The sequence below is a fragment of the Elephantulus edwardii genome, unplaced genomic scaffold (genome assembly GCF_000299155.1).
Source record: "Elephantulus edwardii isolate Elephantulus edwardi_28Jun2011 unplaced genomic scaffold, EleEdw1.0 scaffold00086, whole genome shotgun sequence".
Lineage (NCBI taxonomy): Eukaryota > Metazoa > Chordata > Mammalia > Macroscelidea > Macroscelididae > Elephantulus > Elephantulus edwardii.
The window spans coordinates 3,232,635-3,252,959 of record NW_006399836.1 but is presented as its reverse complement, the minus strand read 5'-3'; the positions used below and the strand labels follow the sequence as shown (position 1 = coordinate 3,252,959).

Sequence of the window (20,325 nt, the reverse complement as noted above, 5' to 3'; positions counted from 1 at the left end):
AAGCTGAAATTGTTAACTACCTCAATCTTTTCTCTGTCTGTCATGATGCTGCCAGTGGCCCAGTGCTAACAATCTTTGTTTTCTTGATGTTGAAGGCTACTGTCTTTGACTTTCTATAGCAAACACTGTAGGTCCCTCCTCAGTTTCAACAAACAGGGTTGTTTTATCTGCATAATGCAGGTTGTTGATGAGTCTTCCTCCAATCCTAATGCCACATTCCTCCTCGTAAAGTCCAGCCTCCTGGATGCTCTATTCCACTTATATTTTTGGGGAGAGATGCTTTAACAAGCAGTAATTTATTCTCTGACAGTTAAGAGGCTAGAAGTCCAATTTTAGGGTGCCAGCTCTACGGGATAGCTCTTCATATCAGCTCTGGGAGAAGGTTCTTGTCTTTTCTCAGCATCAGGGTGCCTGTTGTTCTTAGACATTGTGACTTGGCATCCCTCTTCTGGGCCTAGGAAGCTTTTAGCACAGAGGCCCCGGGTCTAAAGGATGCATCTTGTTCCCAGTTCCTCTTTCTTGGTGGCACATGAGTTCTTCTCTAGAGACAACTCACATGAGTTCTTCTCTAGAGACAACTATTGGGATTATTTTGGTGTGCTTCCCTTCTGTATGTTAAAAATTTTACAATTTAAATGGCTTTTATAGTTATGCCCATATTTGTAACCACAGAAGCAGCAATGGTAGCATTGTTAGCAATATGTGAATATAACTGATTAAAGTTCCTCTTTTCCATTATTTACTAATTGAGGTTACCTCTTTCCCTCAGAGTAACTAGGTATCAATTGGGTCAAGTACTTTTAGATGTGTATCTAAATGTAAGGAGCCCCCATGATTAAACATTTGGCTGCTTGTTGTAAGATTAGAAGTTCCACTCCACCAACCCCTCTATACTGTAAATTCTACATAGATGAACAGCCTTAGAAGCCTGTGTGGCCCCATAAGGTTATTATGAATCAGAAGAGACACACAGTGGTGGATTTCACCGACATACATTTACATAAAGAAATACATATGTTTGTGGATCTTTAAAATAATATGTTTTACATATTGTGATATTCCCACCTATCAAAAATTTGAGGTTATCTCTTCCCCCAAACTTCTGCCAACATTTTATCTTGCGAATCTTTAAGATTTTTTTGTCAGTTATTTTGGTAACTATGGAAGAGACTGTTATGTTTTTTTAAAATAAATCTTTCATTCTTTTACTTAACAACTTGAAGTAGATTTCTAACATAGTGCTTAGAAAAATTATTTTTAAATCACTTTTCTGGTTCTCCCTAATTTTACACTGAACACAATCGTTATGAAAACTGTTTACGTCTATTCCATTTATATTTCATTTCATTTTTAAAATTTTGTTCCCGCCCAGATCAGTATTTAGAATTGCCTGGAGGTGCGTGATGGGTTGAGTGGGTGCTGGTGCCTGGCTGGATTTGAACACTGTTGTTCTTACTCACTGTCTGAGTTCTCGAGAGAGTCAACAGCCTCTCAGCCTTGTTAGTTAAGACAGACTCATTATTACAGTGGGGCTGTTCATCTATGCTTATACCTGACATTTGGTAGATGGTACCAAATATTAATAATAATAATTCTTCCTACTATTATTGTCTTTACACAGAATCTTCAGTCCTGTTGATTCCTGGTTGGTGTGGGTCCGGAGGGGCCGTGGGGCCAGGCTTTGTGGGGCGGGCTAGATACAGCATGGGATCCCTCTTTGATGCCTCTTTTGGAGTCACCTGCTGGGGCTTCTGACAGACGGAGCATCTGTTGGGGAGGAGGTGGTGGTGGGTGTCCCTAGGTGGGCTGCAGGGAGTGTGTACTCTTCATCCATTTTTTTAATTTTCTATGTGGAATATCTTCTTTGTATAATGAAGGTTAAAATCCTAATGATTGTTACTTTTTAAATTTTTTTTTTAATGTTTGGGTTTTTTTTTAATTACTAATTGTAATGAAACTTTACAGAGACTGGATTTCCAGTCGTTCGTTGTTGCTGATTGTTACTTATTTTTAAAGTATTTGTGATGTTTTATAGCATGGTTACTATCCTGAAGGAGCCCATATGTTATTTCATACCTCACTGTATTTCTCCAAATAATGTGGTTTCATATCTCACCTTAAACTTTTACTCTCTTTTTCCAAATGAAGAAATGCTTCCAAGACGAAGCCTGTTTGGAGGCACACAGCTCATGAATGGTAGACTTTCCACTCTGGGTGGGTGCCTTATAAACCACAAGTTGTAGGTAGACTTTAAAGATGTTGAGCCACATTCTCCTGGACCCTGCTTTGCTTCCACCTTCTGCCATCACCTCATTGTCTTTGCATCCTGGTGTCGGGAGAGATTTGACCCCTGCATACATGATGCGGTGATCTTCTATCTTACACACTACCTGTCTGCTTTGGCTGCATTGCAAACTCTCACTGTTCATGGTTTTCTGCAGGAGGTGCTTACCGTCACTGACCGCCTTGGGCACTCCCACTTCGGAGCCTTGACCAGATGTCCCAGGCAGAGGTGGTTCCTCCCCCTGTTGCTGCTTTCTTTGCAGTTATCACACTGGGCTGCATTTAGATGCTCTGTCCTGACAAGTCTAAGGCGTATTGGTGGTGGTGGTGGTGGTACGTGCCCTCACGTCCCCTGTGACTCGTAGCAACCCTGTGTACAACAGCTCTGAAGCCTGCCCTGAGTCGGTCTCTCGGACTCCAACACACCTACCCCCATTGCCTCAGTCACTGTGTCAGTCCCTCTCATCCAGGCTCGTCTTCTCCTCTGTTATCCCTCCATGCTTCTAAGCATGATGGTCTCCAAGGATTGGCCCCTCCTTCCTAACATTTAAAATAAACATATGAGCTAGAAACTAGGTTACATGCTAAACTGCCACCAATGTGTTCTTCTGTCTCTTAACTCATTGGCTGCATAGCAGCCATAGGGGTATAAGTACACAGTCGATTCTCACATGTCCTTAAAAATCTTCAAGTGTCATAATGCAGCTTTAGGATCAAGTTAAAAATTGAATTGTGCCCTGTTGTCAAGTTCTCATACACTGTATGACAAGGTCAAGGCCTGATGGGAATTGTAAAGACACAACGAGCTTCTTTAATATCAATAGTTCATTGCTTCCATACACAGCTAGAAGGCAAAGGTGCCCACAGCCTGGGTTTGTGTCCCACACCTAAAACGATGACCTTACATCACAAGGAGCCGGTGACTGCAGTGCTGGCTGAGGGGCCACCTGCATCCTGCGGCTCTGTCCTGCTTTCGGGGAGCAGGAAGCCCAGGTGGGGTCTGGGCAGCTCCAGGAGGGGATGAGAAGGGTCTCATGGTGGCCTCCCAGGGAGCCGGAATGTAGTGGGAGGTGACTCATTGCAGGCCTCTCGTGCTTGGTGCTGCAGGGCAGCATGGAGTGTTTTGCTCGGGCTTAGAGAAGCTGGAGTAGCTAGAGTCCGGTGGCCCGTGTCCTTCTCACCGCTCTGCCTCCCTTCCTGCCGTCTTCTCTGTACCTTACTCCAGCCTCACTCTCTTTCATCCTCCAGCCACAGGTACTTTGCTGCCACAGAGCTGCTGCGTGTGCTGGTCTCTGCCTGCCAGGTTCCTTGGCCCCTTCCCACAAAACCCATTTTATTAGCCTGTCTCCTAGTGAGGCTTCAAGTATTGGGGAAGTCCTTCCCCCGGTCTGGGTTAGCTTCTGCTTTAGGCTGTTACTCCCGTTTAACTAGCCCTTTTGGGCTTCCTGCCCAGTCCTTAGAGTGCTGGCGTCCATGGTGGCACTCTGTCTTCTCCAACACGCTGTGAACTTGCAGGGGCAGGACAAGGACCTGCTGCCTTGTTTGCTCTTTAATTCGAAAGCCACAACACAGTGTTGATTGCATACCTGCTGAATGAATCAGTGACCTCGAGTTGGAACTGTTGTGTCTGGCAAGAGCGCTGACTTGAGGATTGGGTAGCTTGAATTCTGGTCCTGGTGGCTGTTAACTGGGTATGTGACCTTGGATTTCATTTCCTCATCTGTCAAATAAATAAAAAGGTTTGATGATCTAGGGTCACCTTGTCTTCTGATGGTCTCTGATTTTGGATGAACCATTTAATTAGCAGAGCTTTCGAGGCTAAAGCCAGAGAAAGAATCCTGGTGGTACAGCAGTGAAGTGTTGGGCTGTTAACCTTAACACCAGCAGTTACACTGGACCAAGACCTGGCCCTCTGTCCCCCCACAGTTAGAGCTTTGGAAGCACTGTGGGGCTGTTCTCCTGTCACATAGGGTCTCAGAGGAATCTGCTTAATAGTTCCCAACAACAGCAGACGGCCGGGGTCTAACTGACATCTCTACTGGTTGTTGGGGAGGCAGGTATTTGTGTCCAGACTCCTGCCCTCACCTGCAAGTCTCATCTTGCAATTTTCAGCTTACAGCAATTTCCTTTTTTTCATTTATAGCAATTCCATTCTTCCCGTTACTTGGGCCAAAAACCTCACTGTTATTCTTGACTTTCCTTCTCTGCCAATTTGTCTGCAAGGCCTGTTATTACCTTCAAAATACACCACCCCTCTTCCCCCCACCCCTGCCATGATGGCTCTGACCCTGCTTACCCTGGTCTCTCATTACACTTTTGTGTTGGCCTCCTCCCAGTCCTCCTGCCTCCGTTGGAGTGCTCCCTATAAAAGGGTCAGATTGTGTAATGCTGGCTGGAGTCTCCCCCCCCACCTCTCCTCGTCGGGGGAAAGTCAGAACCCCTCTGTAGGTACAAGTCTGGGCTTTGGTTCTCTGCTGCCTCTTGGTCTCTTTTCTTTCTGGGCTTTCTGCTCCAGCTACACCAGCTTCCCACCAATTGCTTGAACACCACACACACACCACCTCACTTAGGATCCTTGCATCTTCTCACCTGCCAGGACTCCTCCTCTTTCAGGTGCCTGCTGGCTGCCTGGCATCTTTTATCAGCCCCTTTGCTCAGCATCAGCCCCTCCTGGAAGCCTTTCTCAACTCTGCTCTTTAAAAACTGCATCCTTAGGGGAGCTCTGGTGGCCTAGTGGCAAGGAGCCGCAACTACAATCCCAGAGGCTCACGGTTTGAATCCACCAGATGCTCTGCCGGGGAAGGAGGGACAATCTCCTCCTGTACCAGTCAGATCTGATTTGACGGTGCACTCACACACAAAATAATAAAATAAAAAAAAAAACCCACCCCAAAAGAAACAAAAAACCCCTGCATCCTCAAAAACAAAACAAAAAACCTGCATCCTCTCCCTCCTTTCCATGTTTATTGGGGTGACAAGGAGATTCTGGAACTAGCTTTTGGCAATCAAAGGTACACGGCATTGTGAATGTCTTCAGTGTCACTGAATTGTGCACTTCAAAATAATTGCAGTGGCAAAAATTATGTAATGTGTATTTTATGACAGAAAAATTAATACAGAAAACCAGGATATTGAATGTGGTAACCATTGTTGAGAAAAACTTTTCGTTTTATTCACACAGCATCCAGGATACCTTTGGGCTGGATCACAGAGTAAAATGGTGTGTGTGTGTGTGTGTGTGTGTGTGTGTGTGTGTGTGTATTCATTCCCAGTCCAGATATACAAGCCCTTGTTTGAAGGTTGTGGGAGAAGGACAGAGCCATTTGCCTTCATAAAGCTCTGGAGCTTTGGAGACTGTATCGGGCTGCTTTCCTTTCTCCTTTGTGGCTGCTGTGAGTCAGAATGGACACTAGACAGTGGGCCTGGCTCTAATGTTCCTGTTATTGTAGAACCCCCTATGCCCACTAATTAGATAGTGTTACGATTATCTCTGTGACTTAGTGTCAAGAGAATACTCTGGACTTTGACATCCTCGTTCCCTCGTGACCAAGGGACCTTTGTAGCTTCCATAATTAGCATGCTCTTGACGGAAAGGGTTTTACCCCTCATACTTTTTATTGCTGGAGAAGCAAGCACTCCCTTTACAGGCAGGCCAAAATCTTGTAAGTATATATTTCCTAAGGGATAGAAGAGGACCCCAGAGTCTAGGGTGACCCCTGAGCCTGCTGTGCCCACACTGCCTTAGCCCAGAGCCGAGCGAGCACTGCTTTCTTCTGCCCTGTTGGCAGCAGCTGTGGTGATGGCGGTGTTGGCACTGGACCTGGCCTGCAATGAGAGGCCCTCCTCAAAACAACTGTTGGATGAATAATGCCAACCATTTGCAGACTCTACCGCAGCATAGGAAGACATGGTGGGCCCAGATGTTTCCTCACTCGGGCCTCACAGCAGTCCTGGGAGAGAAGGAGAAAAATCTTTATTTCATTTTTGTTACTTCTGTTTGAAGGAGTAAGTGATTGCTAGTCTATTTTTTATAGAGGGTCAAGAATCCCCTAACCAGTGACCTTACTAAGATTGTTTCTTTACCTGTGAAAACCCATTGGAGGGTCAATTATGGGTCATTCCAGCAAGACAGTACAGGGAGACAGACAGGCCATTCTCCTCCCTATGCGATTTCCAGGCTCTGAAAATCCACTGGAGGGTCAGCTGTGGATCAAGTCTGTTTGCTTATTGCCCTGTTAACTTTCCACTTTTTGTTTCCTTTTCATTTCATGCATCCTTATGATCTGTGATAGCCTCTCGTCCACTGCTGCAGTCACGGTGTTAATCCATCTCGTTGAAGGTCTTCCTCTCTTTCACTGACCCTCCGTCTTTCTTTACTGGCCCTCCTAACAGCAGGCCAGAGTATGGGAGGTGAAGCTTCACCGTCCTTGCTTCTAAGGAGCACTGTAGCTGTACTTTCTCTAAGACATACTTCTTTGTTCTTTTGGCAGTCCCTGGGATATGTAGTGCTCTTCTCTAACACCACAGCTCAAAGGCACCGAACTTTCTTCTGTCATCCGTACTTACTGTCCAACTTTTAGATGCATAGCAAGTCATTGAAAAGATGATGGCTTGAATCAGTCACATACTGCCATCTTGAAAGAGACTTGCTTGACAGGTGCCAGGTGGTGGGTGGAAGTCTGAGAGCCTTTTGTGTGGTGGCCGGAATGCTGAGCACAGAGCCTGGTGACTCTACAAGTGCCGAATGGTCTTGAGTAGCTTGCTTGGCCGTTTTTTTTTGTCTCTGTAATCATTTTTTTAAAAAAACTAAAGTACGGCTCTCGGGTGGATGCTGCTGTTGTCAGCACGCGGGAGCCCAGGTTCGAACTCGAAATAAACTTTGTTAATTTGGCAAAAAACACACACACACACACACACACAAAAAGTACTCAAAATAGTGTCTTGTTTGACCTCTGAGAAAGTCTTGACCTCTGTCTCCCTTCCCCCATCTAGATTTGACCACTTGTACCCAGCTTGGACAATAACAATTACTATATTTTTTCTATGTATATTTGATTCTTTTATCCAGATTGTGATCTTGAGGGTAGGCTAACACATGGCAGTGTTCAAAGTCAAGTACACAGTACAGTAGGCTTTCTTAGACAATGAATAAGGAAGGCAGAAGAAAAAAATTGGTCGCTTTGAATTGTGATATTGACAAGAACTATGGAATAGAGCAAGGACTTCCAGAAGGACAGACCAGTCTGTCTCAGAAGTACAACCAGAATGCTCCTTGGAAGCAAGGATGTTGAGATTTCATCTCACTTTTTATGGACACATCATCAGGAAAGGCCACTTGCTAGAAAAGAGCATCAAGTTTCGTACCGTGTAGGGTCAGTGAAAACTCTCAAAAAGATGGAGTGACAGTAGCCATGCTCAGTGATGAGTTGTTGTGTCAGAGGTCATTGAGGTGGCACAAGCAGGCTCTTCTCAGGTGTCCTGCAGCAAACAGGAGACAGGTGTGCAGAGACAGTGACTCCCCACCTCCCTGTCCTCACCCCGCCCCGAATCTGCCATTTGCTTCCCAATAGCAGCCTGTCTGTCACATCACTGTGGTTGGTGTCCAGAGAAGCTGTTTTGCTCATGAGACTTAACTTGAAGACATTTGGAAGTCTTGTCCTTAAAGTGTTGTCATCCAGGAAGATTATCATGATTAAATGAATTAGTAACTGAAGTTGACCCACCAGCAACAATAGCGAAGTTCACCAGGGCAGCAAACAACAAATGCTGGCAAGGTTGTGGAGAGATTGAAGCACTTATTCACTGCTGGTGGGAATGTAAAATGGTACAGCCACTATGGAAGGCTGTCTGGTGCTTTCTGAGACAGTTGGAAATAGAAATACCACTTGACCCAGCAATTTTACTATTGGAAATATAACCTAAAGGAACCAGAACCACTGCTCAAACAAATGTATGAACATCTGTATTTACTGCTGCATAATTCACAGTAGTAAAGAGAGAGAAGCAACCCAAGTTCCCATCAACAAGTGAATGGATAGAAAAACTATGGTACATTCACACAATGGAATATTACACAGCGCTGAAAAATAAATGAACTCGTAAAACATTACACAACATGGGAGAGCCTGGAGGACATTAGTATCTCAGTGAACAAAAGGACAAATACTGCATAACACCATTATTACAAAATAAGACAAGCATGGGAGAGAATGGGAAAAGAGTGGATGGATAGTGAACATGGCATTAGGACAGATGAGGGGAAGAACGGAAGGTCTGAAAGGAATGTATGATTACGGATTATATGTATGACAACAATCTGGAACAAGAGGTGCCCTATATTGAGTGGAGAAGGTGAAGAAAATGTTCATTAATGTGGGGGGGGACCCTACTAGAACTAAATCCATACCTTCGAGTCAATTCTGACTCCTAGTGAGTAGAACTGCCCTGGAGGGTTTTCAGAAGCAGATGGTCACATTATCATCCTGTAGACCAGTGTAAATTCGAACCAGTAAGAGCCACATGCTTAATCACAACTCCACCAGGCTCCACTGAGGTTGACTAGGCAGGCATCCCGCTCTCTTGTAAATGAAGAACGAATAAGTGAGATGAGTGCAGAGGATGCTTTCTGTGATGTGCACTGGCTTACATACCCATACGCATGCGTGTCTTCCTAGGTGTGGCCTGCGCGCCTCACCTGTGCGCCTCATGCAGCTGTAACTGCTCTGGAAGGGACTGTGCTCTGGGGATCTTCCTCCTGGGACAGATCTGTTCAGATGTTGCTTTCCTTGAGGCCTTTGGAGAATATATGGGCTTATCTAAGCTTGCTTGCTAGGGAGGAATATTTATAGACTGAGCTGGAAAGAGCTTTGGAGAACATCTAGTCCCCTGGTTCTCAGCTGTGGCAAAGTATCAGCACAACCCAGGTGTATTTTAACCATTCTTAGGGCCCCACTGCAAGGATCCTGAGGATGAGGTTTGGGGAGGTGAGGACTAGAATCTGAAATTTTATGAAGCTCTCAAGTAATTTTGATTCAGCCAGCATAGCTCAGGTCTCCAACTTTATAGAAAAGGAAAATGAGGCTCAGAAAGACTGGATTGTGTGTGCAAGGTCACGCCAAAGGGCAGATCTCTGGGCTCCCACTCCTGAGTGCTCCCTGTTCTTTAGCCTCCCCTCCTGTCATGGGACCATTACTCATGGGGAACTGACTCAGGGGACAGCCACACCCGGCTCGTCACTCTCTCAGTGTGGGACTCTTTTCAGATGAAGGATTACTCAGTCTGGACTCTGATAACAGAAATACAGCCATCGTCCCAGCATACACAGGCACCAAGTCAGAACCAACTCAGCAGCTGCTCTAAAACCAACACCAAAACCAGCCTGTAGTACAGTGCGTACCACGCCGAGCACAGGTCGTACACCTGCTGGAAACGAAACGGCCTGTAGTACAGTGTGTACCAAGCTAGGCCTGGTCAGAAAGGGCACCAAAAGCACTGGCAGACTGTGCCTGAGATGGACAATTATTTCCTCTAATTCTCCAAATTTGTATGAAGATGATGTTGTGGCTTAAAGACTTTAACAGATAAGCTGCTTTCAGGTGCTTCAGATGATTCAGCCTTACTTGCAGGTAGCTAAGAGGATTTGAAGAACTTGCTGCAGAAGAGCATAGACTATAACTTTCAATGTGAATTGCATCTAAACATCAAGAAAAAAAAATTCCCATCACCCAACTAATAGGTAACATCATGATAAGTAGGGAAAACACTGAAGATGTCAAGAATTTTACTTCCCTATATACCTTTTCAACCTGTATGCAGAACAGATTATCCGGAAGGCTGGGTTCTATGAGGAGAAGTGTGGCGTCAGGATTGGTGGAAGATCTGTCAACAATCTGCGTTATGCAGATGACACAACCCTGCTTGCTGAAACTGAGGAGGACCTGAAGCGCTTGCTGAAGAGGGTCAAGGACTGCAGCCTTTGGTATGGATTGAGACTCAATGTCAAGAAGACAAAGATTCTCACCCCTGAACCAATCGGCAGCATCAGGATGGATGGTGAAGAGATTGAAATTGTTCACAGCTTCAGTTTGCTTGGCTCCACAGTCAACACAGTCAGCACCAGTAGCCAGGAAATTAGAAGACGTATTGCCATGGGAAAGTCTGCTGTTAGGGACCTCTCCAAAGTACTGAAGAGCAATGGTATCTCTTTGGAGACTAAGGTGCGTCTGATACAGGCCATGGTCTTTGCTATCACTTGTTATGCGTCAGAGAGTTGGACAATGACTAAGGAGGATAGAAGGAAAATTGATGCCTTTGAGCTGTGATGCTGGAGAAGAGTATTGAGGGTACCATGGACTGCTAGGAAAACAAACAGGTTCGTCCTGGAAAGGGTCAAACTGGGCTGCTCCTTGGAAGCAAGAATTCTGAGGCTTCATCTGACATACTTTGGACATGTTGTAAGGAGGGACCGGTCTTTGGAGAGGGGCATCATGCTTGGGAGGGTGGAGGGACAGTGCAGGAGGGGAAGGCCCTCTGTGAGGTGGATTGAGTCAGTGACTGGGGTAATTGGGACAAGATAGAGCAGGGTATTATACATAGGGTCCCAATGAGTCACAAGCGACTTGATGGCGCATAACAATAACAACAACAACACAACACCCATAGAAACAGCAGTTAAGAAATCAAAAGACTCGAACAATTTGATGGGTGGAAGGAGGGATTGGTAAAGGAAAGGGGAAAGGTCTGGTGTGAAAATAAAATATATGAACTTTATATATTAAACAGTATGAAATAAAATAAAAAGACATGTTGCATTTGGCAAATCTGCTGTCAGAGATCTCTCCACAATCCTAAAGAGCAATGATGTCTGTTGAAAGACTAAGGTGTGTCTTACTCAAGCCATAATATTTTCAGTTGGTTGGTGTACATGTTAAAGTTAGACAGTAAATAAGGAAGACCAAAGAAGAATTGATACCTCTTAATTGTGGTATTATTAGGAAGTATTGACTATCACATGGACTGCCGAAAGAACAGACGAGTCTATCTTGGAGGAAGTGCAACCAGGGTGCTCCCTAGAGGCGAGGATGGGGAATCTTCATTTTACAGACTTCAGGCTTGTTGTCAGGAGAGCCAGTGCTTGGAAAACAACATCGTGTAGAGAAAGGTAGAGAATCAACAAAAGTCAACCCTCCAGGAGATGAACTGACTTCCTGACATCTCTGTCACTTGACTGCCACCAAACAGCAACATCATGTAACATTTAAAAGTTACAGAAATACTTATAAAAAGTTAAAACCCAAACTCACTCTGTCAAGTTTACGCTGACCTTATAGGACAGTACAGGGTGCTCCGGTGGATTAGTGATAGGGAGTTCCCTTGCCATCCTAAAAGCATGCAGTTTGAGGGAGTGATCTGAGACCGCAGCGGGCACCATGAGCCTCCTCAACAAGGCCCAGAGTGAGATGACCCCGCAGGAGCTGCAGGAGCGAGAGGAGGAGCAGTTTAACGGGCCCGCTCTCCGTGCTCACGCAGTCAGTCAAGAACACCACGCAAGAGCTCATCAGCTGTGGCAACAACAAGAAGCTCCTGGGCCGCGAGAAGGCCTTCGACAGGCATTGCAACGTGGTGCTGGAGAATGTGAAGGAGATGTGTCTCCGAGAGAGGCAAGGGCAAGATGAAGTCCAAGCAGGTCAGCAAGGACCCCTACATTTCTAAGATGTTACTGTGTGTGGACTCAGTCATCGTGGTCCTAATGAACCCCCTCATCACCGGCAAATAGGGCCACCCCCGCCTCTACAGCCCTGCCCCACAGCCTCCTCCTGCCGCCCCTGCAAAACCTGCCCCATACTGGGTTAATAAAGTCCGTGTGTGGTTTTTTCCTACTAAAAAAACCCAACAAAACATGCAGTTTGAATCCATAGCGACCCTATGAACAAAAGGCCTGAAGCTTTATAACTAGTGACATTTATCGAAGTTCATAGAGTTTCCAGAAGCATGTTGTTTAGGAAGTGGATGCCACTCCTGCTTACTGCCGCTGAAAACCCTGTGGAGGGTCAGCTATGGGTGGGTTCACAGCAACAACATGAGACATCATAGCTGCATTAGGTTTCCAAGGCTACAAGTGTTTATGGGAACAGACTTTTACATCTTTCTCCTGGGGAGTAGTTTTTGTTTGAATTACCAGTCTTTTAGTCTGTAGCACACCACTTCCTCTTCCACCAGAGCTCTTTACAGATAGTAAAAGGGCTGAGAATTCTAGTCTGGAGAGAGTTCCTGGTTTAGCACAGTTACATGTGTTAGTCACAGTCATGTTCCAGGAGTGAGCTGTGCCCTGGTACTGCTTTGCTGGCCCCCTCTGCGTATATCATGATGGTTTTTCCTGCCAACAAAGATAGAGCTGTCTTCCTCTTTTTGAACAGCTGTCAGATGGCGTTCTGTGGTGGATGAACCAGTGTTCAGTCCATTGCCCTATTTATGACTAGTTGCAGAGCATGTTTTTGTAGGTCTCTCTAAGTATTCAGTAAGTGTTTTTATAAGATAGCTTCCTGGGAAAGGGACATTAAATCAAGAGATACAAACAGTTACATTTGATAGAGACAAACTTGCCTGATTGTCTTTCACAAATGTTACACCTGTTCACCCTGGAGCCAAATGTATCTGATGTTGGTAAATGATTAATCTGCCTCCTTGACTGCTCAGTTTTACAAGGTGGACTTGTAAACTCCTCTGCGTTTAACTTTGCAGAGTAAGGAAGGCTGGCTGGTAAAGCTGGAGCAAACATTCATTCCTTTTACCAGCGTGTGGCACCGCCTGTGTATCCTGGAGTTCCCGTGGTGCAGGCTCTAAAATCAAAGGTTTCATCTCTGAGGGTTCTAGTCCGCTGTCAGTATTAGGGGAGAAAGAAGAGCAGTCTCCTCTCATACGATCTCCAGCCTTGGAACCCAAGGGAGGGTCAGCTGAGAGTCTGAGGTTTTTTTTATTTTTCTATGTTCTTGTGTATCAGATCTGATACCCCAGAATGGTGAGTTTAGTCATGAAAAACAGACCCAGCGCCTCCCAGCAGAGGCATTGAACCAGTGAAGCCAGACCTTATCATGTGAATGAATGTCATGAAGAGGAAAATGAGCATATGTGACTGAGCTGGGAGGTCAGAGAAGGATTCCCCGTGAAAATGGCATTTATTTAGAGCTGAAGGGTCAGTGGACCTTATGAAGACAAAGGGCATTCTGAGAGGGAAAGTAGGCAGAGAGCATTCCAAGCAGAAGAAACAGCATGTGTGAATGCCCCGTGATAGGTTGTCTTGGAATCCGTATTGTTCTGTGTCCTTGAGAAAGGCAGCCTCTAAAATAGAGATCAGATGGGTGAGATACACTCACTGGGATTCTGTAAATTTCGAAGGCTTTGTGATTATCTAGGGTTTGTGCAAATGCCATATAATCTAAAGGAGAGCAACAAGATAGAGGCAGCTGGAGAAATCAGCTTAGATTTTCAGAATGACCTAGTCAGAGGTGAAGGAGGAGGAGCAGGAACCCTGGGGGACCGCCAGAACTCATCCGAGGAGGCAAGGCTCTGGAAAACAGCCGTGAGCTCACAGGGCCTTTGAAGCTTTTTTGCAAGAAGGAAAACAAGCCTGTTGCTGCAGGCAGTGCCCAGAGAAGGGGCCACGCTTTCTTACTCTGTCTCCATCTCCTCGAGTTACAGCACACTTTAGGTAGAGTGTTTCTTTTGCTATTAACTCAGTGAAATTTATCTCCACTTCATTTATTTAGCAACAAAGACTTTGGAGGGTTCATGACTCACCCAGGGTCACAGTACGTAAATGGGAAAGCTGTGTTAGGTGATCTGGTGACAGGTCTTTAAACGATTAAGGTGTGCTGCTTTCACTTGGGAAAGGATAGGCTGCGAGGTAACAAATTAGGCCTTGAATCTAGCAGAATCCGGACAAAATGTTACCAGGACCTACTCATGGGGTTCTGTTGAAAATATTTCCACGTGTGGATTTGGGGCTGGAGGCCAGCGTGTGTGCGAGGGGGCAGCTTACTCCTGGGGGGGGGGGGGGGCGAGAGGGCCAGCGACTGGCTGTGCTTGTTTCCGCTGCCCTGTGACTTAGGGTTTTGGGTTTTCTGTTTAACTATCCAGTGACATTAAGGAAGACACCTGGGCAGTGACTTGAGCTTTGCCTCATCCTTAACCTGAGTGTCTGGCCACCTTGGCAGGGAGGACACCTCAAAGGGGAACACCTGTCCCATCCCTCTGTCATCTGAATTAATTTCTGTTTCCCTGGTCACACTGTGGAGGTTATCACTCAAACTTTTAACATTAATTCAGACTCCATCATCACAACCATCTCTTACACCTAACAGATCACCCCAGAACTCAGAAACTTAAAGCAGTAACAGCCATTCCTCCCCTCAGTACCTCCAGGCCAGGAATTTGATAGCAGTTTGCTTTGTAATTCTGGCTCCATATCATGCAAAATGTTGGCCAGGGCTGCACGTACCTGAGCTTGTGGGCTAGGGTTCAAGGTGGCACGCTCCCGTGCCCTGGGTTGTTGTTATTTAGTGCTGCTGAAAAGAGATACCACAAATAGAAGGCTTTAATAGAGATTTGGTCACATGCTGTTTAGGAAGCTAGAAGTCCGAGTTCAGCGTGCTGGCCTTCGGGGAAGGCCCGCTCCCTCTGCTGGTTCTGGAGGAAGGCCTTTGATTCCTTCAGCATCGGCTGGCTCAGCATTCCCTGAAGAGCTCCGGAGGCTTGGCCTTCCCTGGTGTTGAGGAGCTTCTTAGCACAGAGACCTGGGTCCTCAGGATGACCTCCACTGCTGCTGATTCTCAGTGATACTGAGATCAGAGGTGTTCCAGGCCACACCCCGGGCAGCCCCCTAACGTGGTTCAGAGCTCTGGTGGAATAGTGGACGTTGCATCCTGCCCTTAGTCCATTTACAGCCCCTTAGAAAGAATCATCACAGAATGCCGCTTTACACCATTATGTAAGCAGAGTTTTGGGGGACACGATTCAATCCCCAGTACCTGGCAAGGTGGTGCTGGTTGTGCGCATGAGGCCTCTCTGCTGCTCTAGGTGGGCCTCTCCCAAAGGCTGCTTCCGTCTCCTGCCAGTCAGTGAGACTGAGAGTGTGCACTAGGCAGAAGCGGCCGCCTTTGTGGCCTGGTCTCAGGAGCTGCACAGCATTCTTTCCATCTCATTGTGTCTGTTAGAAGTCAGTCAGTCTACACGTTCACTCTGAGGAACATCCATAGGTCATGTGAGGTTTCTTTACATCCAGTCTTCCACCTAGTCAGCACATACGTACTGAATCGCTAGTATGTGCAAGGTAGTTCAGATACAGAGATTGACTCGGGCTTGATCCCAGCCCTCCAGGAGCTTACCGTGTAGGTGGAGCAACAGCTCACGTTTAGGTCCTGCTTCAGAGTCCTTCGGCGATGCAGGTGGTTGATGAACTCTTGCTAACTGAAGGTGCCTGCCCAAAGATGCCTCAGAGGAAAGACCCTCCGGGATTGACTTAAAACCTTATTGCTTCTAGGTGCTGTACAGTCAACTACAAAGATTCACTCTGAAGATTAACTATGAAGACTTGTAGTGGCCCTATGAATAACAGATCTAAACCCTGTCCTGTCTTGTGCCAGCATCACACTCTGACCCACTCAAGTCCATTGCTGTAGTCACTGTGTCTGTCCACCTGACTGAGGGTCTTCCTCTTCTCCACTCTCCCCTCTTCTTTGCAAGCATGACGTCCTACTCCAAGTAATTGCCTTTCCGAACAACATGCCCCAAGTATGCAAGACAAAGCTTTGCTGTCCATGCCTCCGAGGAGCACTCTGTACTTTACCTTCTCCAAGACACGTCTGTTTGTTCTTTTGGCAGTCATGTGATAGTTAGTGTTCTTCTTCAACACCACAGTTCAAAGGCAGCAATGTTTTTTTCCGTCATCCTTAGTCATTGTCCAGCTCTCAGCAGCATGTTTTATTGTTGTTATGTGCTGTAGAGTTGCCTGTGACCCAGAGCAGCCCTACATACAGCAGCTCTGAACCCTGCGCAGTCCTAAGCCAGTCTCAGTAATTCCAACACAGCTACCCCCATTGCCCCAGTTCCTGTGTCAGTCCATCTCATCTGGGGTCTTCGTCTTCTGCTCTGTCCCTCCACTCTTCCAAGCATGATGTCCTTCACCAGGGACCAGTTTGGTACTCTCTACTTTCAGCCAGAATCCATCTAACATTGACTGTGATGTCTCTAGTGCCATGGCCTCGTCTAAACCTAGCCTGGACTTCTGGCAATCCTCTGTTGATGTACTGTAGTTTTTGGATAATCTTCAGCATGATCTTGCTTGCGTGTGATATTAGTGATATTGTTCAATAACTTCCACATTCAGTTGGGTACTTTTTTTTTGAATGGGAATAAATACAGATCTTTTCTGGTCATTTGTCCTCCAGGTTTCTTGGCATAACAGGGTGAGCACATCCAGGGCAGCATCTGTTTGTTGAAATGTATCAATTAATATCCCATCAGTTCATAGAAATGGAAAAATTGTGCAGTCAGTGAAACCTTGGAGTAAGAGTCAGAGAGGCAGAGTGAGCCGTTTCAGAGGCCTGATGTGGGAGATTGGGTTATAAATGTCAGACCAACAGACAACTTCTATTTGCTCGCTAAACAGGGCTGGAAACTGTTTCTGTCTTGGCCAGTGAAGTAAAACTATGACTAGATGGAAGATTTTATCATTTAGGTGATTCATGAAGGTAACCAGGATGGGGAAATTATAGTCAAAGCCCAGGGAAATGGGAGACTTGGAAGCAGCACAGTGAGTCCTCGTAAAGAGCCTGAAGACACTGGGTTGTTGGCAGGACCACGGAGAGCTCCACACATTTATAGGGGTGGCGCTGGCACCTTCGCCCCACATCGGGCACCACAGTCTTTGATCAGGGCAGAGCTGTTTCCAGTCTGGGTTTTATGTTTGTGTAAATTTGCCTTAACTGTGAAATGATACAGTCAGTCCCTGCTTGAAAGAATTACTCATTACAATCACTTTTCACTTGCTGCACATACAGCTTTTAAATCCTGGAAAAGGCCTCTTAAAGGCCTTTTCTTGCACTAACGTAAAGCTAAATGAGAACCATGTGTACTTGTTCCAACTGACCTATAATTCCTAAGACAAAGTTAGGAACAGATCTCATGATTAGCCCGGGTACTGTGGAGAGTAACATGTTCAAAGCGTGCAGGTGGCTCCCATTTTTTAGTCTGGCTGACACTGTTACTTCCCTCTCTGATGCTTAAAAGATTTTGTTGTTGCTGCCCTTATTTTCTGCAAGGAGGATCAAGTTTCTAATGATACATTGACCCTTAAATTTTCCTGTTTCAGTGTACACACATTTTACACATTCAGGCCTGTCCTGGTTTTGGTTTAGTGAACCAAGTCTGGACCCAGAAAAACTGGTTGAAGCAGCCACTTTTAGGTAATACTTTGCAGCTGAATGAAAGCCTTCACCTAGTTCCCGTTTCATCCTCCGGGTGGTATTCGCATGATCAGTGAACCCAAACCCAGACCCTCCCTGTGACACTCACTCAGACTCAGGTGGCCCTCTGTCTTGTTTCAAGACTGAATCTTTGCTGAGCTCTGGTGGCCTAGTGGCAAGAAGCTGCACTGCAATCCCAGAGGTGCGCGATTCAATTCCACCAGATGCTCTGCTGGAGAAGGAGGAACAATCGCCTCCTGTACCAGTCAGATCCGATTTGACGGTACACACATAAAAAATAATAATAAAATTTTAAAAAAAGAAAAAAAAAAGACTGAATCTTTATTAGAGAAAATTGTCTGTTTTCCTCCTTCCAAGCAGCTGGGAGATGCAAACTGCTGACCTTTTCATTAGCAGTGTAGTGTGTTAATTCTCTGTGCCACCAGAACAACATGCGTGACCATTCTGCCTCGTCTTCCTGTTGCTGTTGAGGTGGCTTTAACATGCAGCTGACCCTCCAGTGGATTTCCAAGACTGTAAATACACAGGCAAAGGCTGCCCTCCTTTCCTGCAGAGAGAATGATGGATTTGAACCACCAGAGAAGCAAAGTCTTTTAGAGTGAACAGCACAATATATAGACTACACCCCTGGAGCTCCCTTACTGATCACTAGAACTGGTTATTCCCACGTTTCTGTATCTTCTGAGGTAAATGGTGGGATGGGGTGGGGTGCTGGATTGGTACATGTCATGAAGTTGAACTTGCCTTTGATCCCAGCAATTCTGACTGTACGTCCTTTGCACTTTGCAGTGACTGCTACCGTCCCTGTGAGGTGAGGAAGCGAGGTCACAGTCCCTGCACAACTCTTGATTCTAACTCCTTGATTTTTCACCACACTGATCTGCTTGTTCTCAGGAGTAGACACCTTGAGTACTCTGTTGATAGCTGCTGTTACCTTTCTTCTTGCAGAAAGCCCTGGGTGTACGGCAGTACCATGTGGCCTCAGTCCTGTGCCAACGGGCCAAGGTGGCCATGAGCCACTTTGAGCCCAACGAGTACATCCGCTATGACCTGCTGGAGAAGAACATTAATATTGTTCGGAAACGGTAAGGCTGCAGGGGTGGTGGTTGGTGAGTGCTGAGGGCTGTTTTCACTGTTGGCTGCCCCTCTTAGAGGTGGGTAGTGTAGGAAGCAGTGAGGAGGGGTATCGATGTTGGTAACAGGATCAATGCATTTAGGATACTGGGTGCGAAGGTTCCTGCTAAGAAAAGGCATTCTGGATTGGGAATGGAGCTTCCAGCCCGGGAAGTCATATCATCAAAATATCTGGGGATGTGGATTACAGTGAAGGTCTCTGGGACTCTGGCCTGAACTTCCCATACACCCTTCTAGGACAGGCTGCTGACCCTGTACTAGCCTTTGGGAACCATCAGGCCCAGGAATTGGAGAAGCTTTTGTGTTTCCTTCTCTGTGCATTGGCTCAGGAGAAAGCCCAGCCTGAGGCCTGGAAGAAAGCTGAAGTTAGGACTGGAGTGTGTCATTTTTCTGGACCCCACTTTTTTCCCTTCCTCCGTACCTTGCTGTTCGCTCATTCAGCCAACAAGCACTCACTGAACACGTCCCGGGCCAGATGCTGGCATTAGAAGAGGGAACAAGGGTTCACAGGAGAGGAGAGCACCATGGCCTGCCAGTACATACCAGCCCTGCTTCGGGAACGTGAACAAGTGCACACAGGGCTGTGCAGAAAGACAGGCATACCTGTTGACAGTGAGGCCATACCAAGGTGGAGAAGCGCCTTGCCCAAGGCGAGGGAGGGACGGGACCGCGCACTGTCCCTTTTCCCTTATGTTTCCCCTTGCTTTCTCCTTTTTGGGATTCCCACTTCATGTTTTTGGTTGTTTGTTTTTGTTTTTGTTTTTAGTTTTTATTTTTAAAAAATAATTTTATACACTGCAATCCCAGAAGTGCACTGTTCGAATCTACCACATGCTCTGCTGGAGAAGGGGGCACGATCTCCTGTACCAGTCAGATCTGATTTGATGGTACACACACACACATTTATAAAGCTAAAAATCATCTTCCATAAATTCCACCCACATAATGAATTTTAGTGTATTGACAGTATTGTGCAAGTATCACTGTTATCGACTATAGAACATTTTCATGACATAAATGAACTTTAAGAAGGGCGCAGGTGGTGAGACACGGCTGCATGTGACCCCCACTGACTCCACAGCAGGGAAGAGTCCCCATCTGTAGCAGCCACTGTCCCAAACCAATTCTTTTCTGGTCAGGTGTGTCTCAGGCTCCCAAAACGGCTTTTATTATTTTTTTTCCTTTTTTTAAAATTTATTATTAATTTATTTATTATTAATTTCAGTAAAAATTTGAATTTCCATTCATTCATTGTTGCACTTTTCTCTCCTCCTAACCTTTCCCCCCTAGTATACTACCCTCTTAGAAAAGTAAAAGAAAAATTCTTTCATTGGTTTATAAACCCTCCCCCAGGTCCACTCCACCATGTAGTCTTCGCTCTAGACTCCTGTCATGACAAAAATACCTAATCACATGTTGTTGTTGT

The 20,325-nt window shown here is 45.9% G+C and overlaps 1 protein-coding gene across 1 annotated transcript in view; it reads left to right on the top strand.

Moving 5' to 3' along the window:
* ACO2 (aconitase 2, mitochondrial) overlaps window positions 1-20,325 on the top strand; it is a 65,339-nt gene that overhangs the window by 18,217 nt on the left and 26,797 nt on the right. The window contains exon 2 of the mRNA XM_006890082.1: window positions 18,714-18,850. Within this exon, the coding sequence (XP_006890144.1) occupies window positions 18,714-18,850 (137 nt within the window). The remainder of the gene's footprint in view (window positions 1-18,713; window positions 18,851-20,325) is intronic.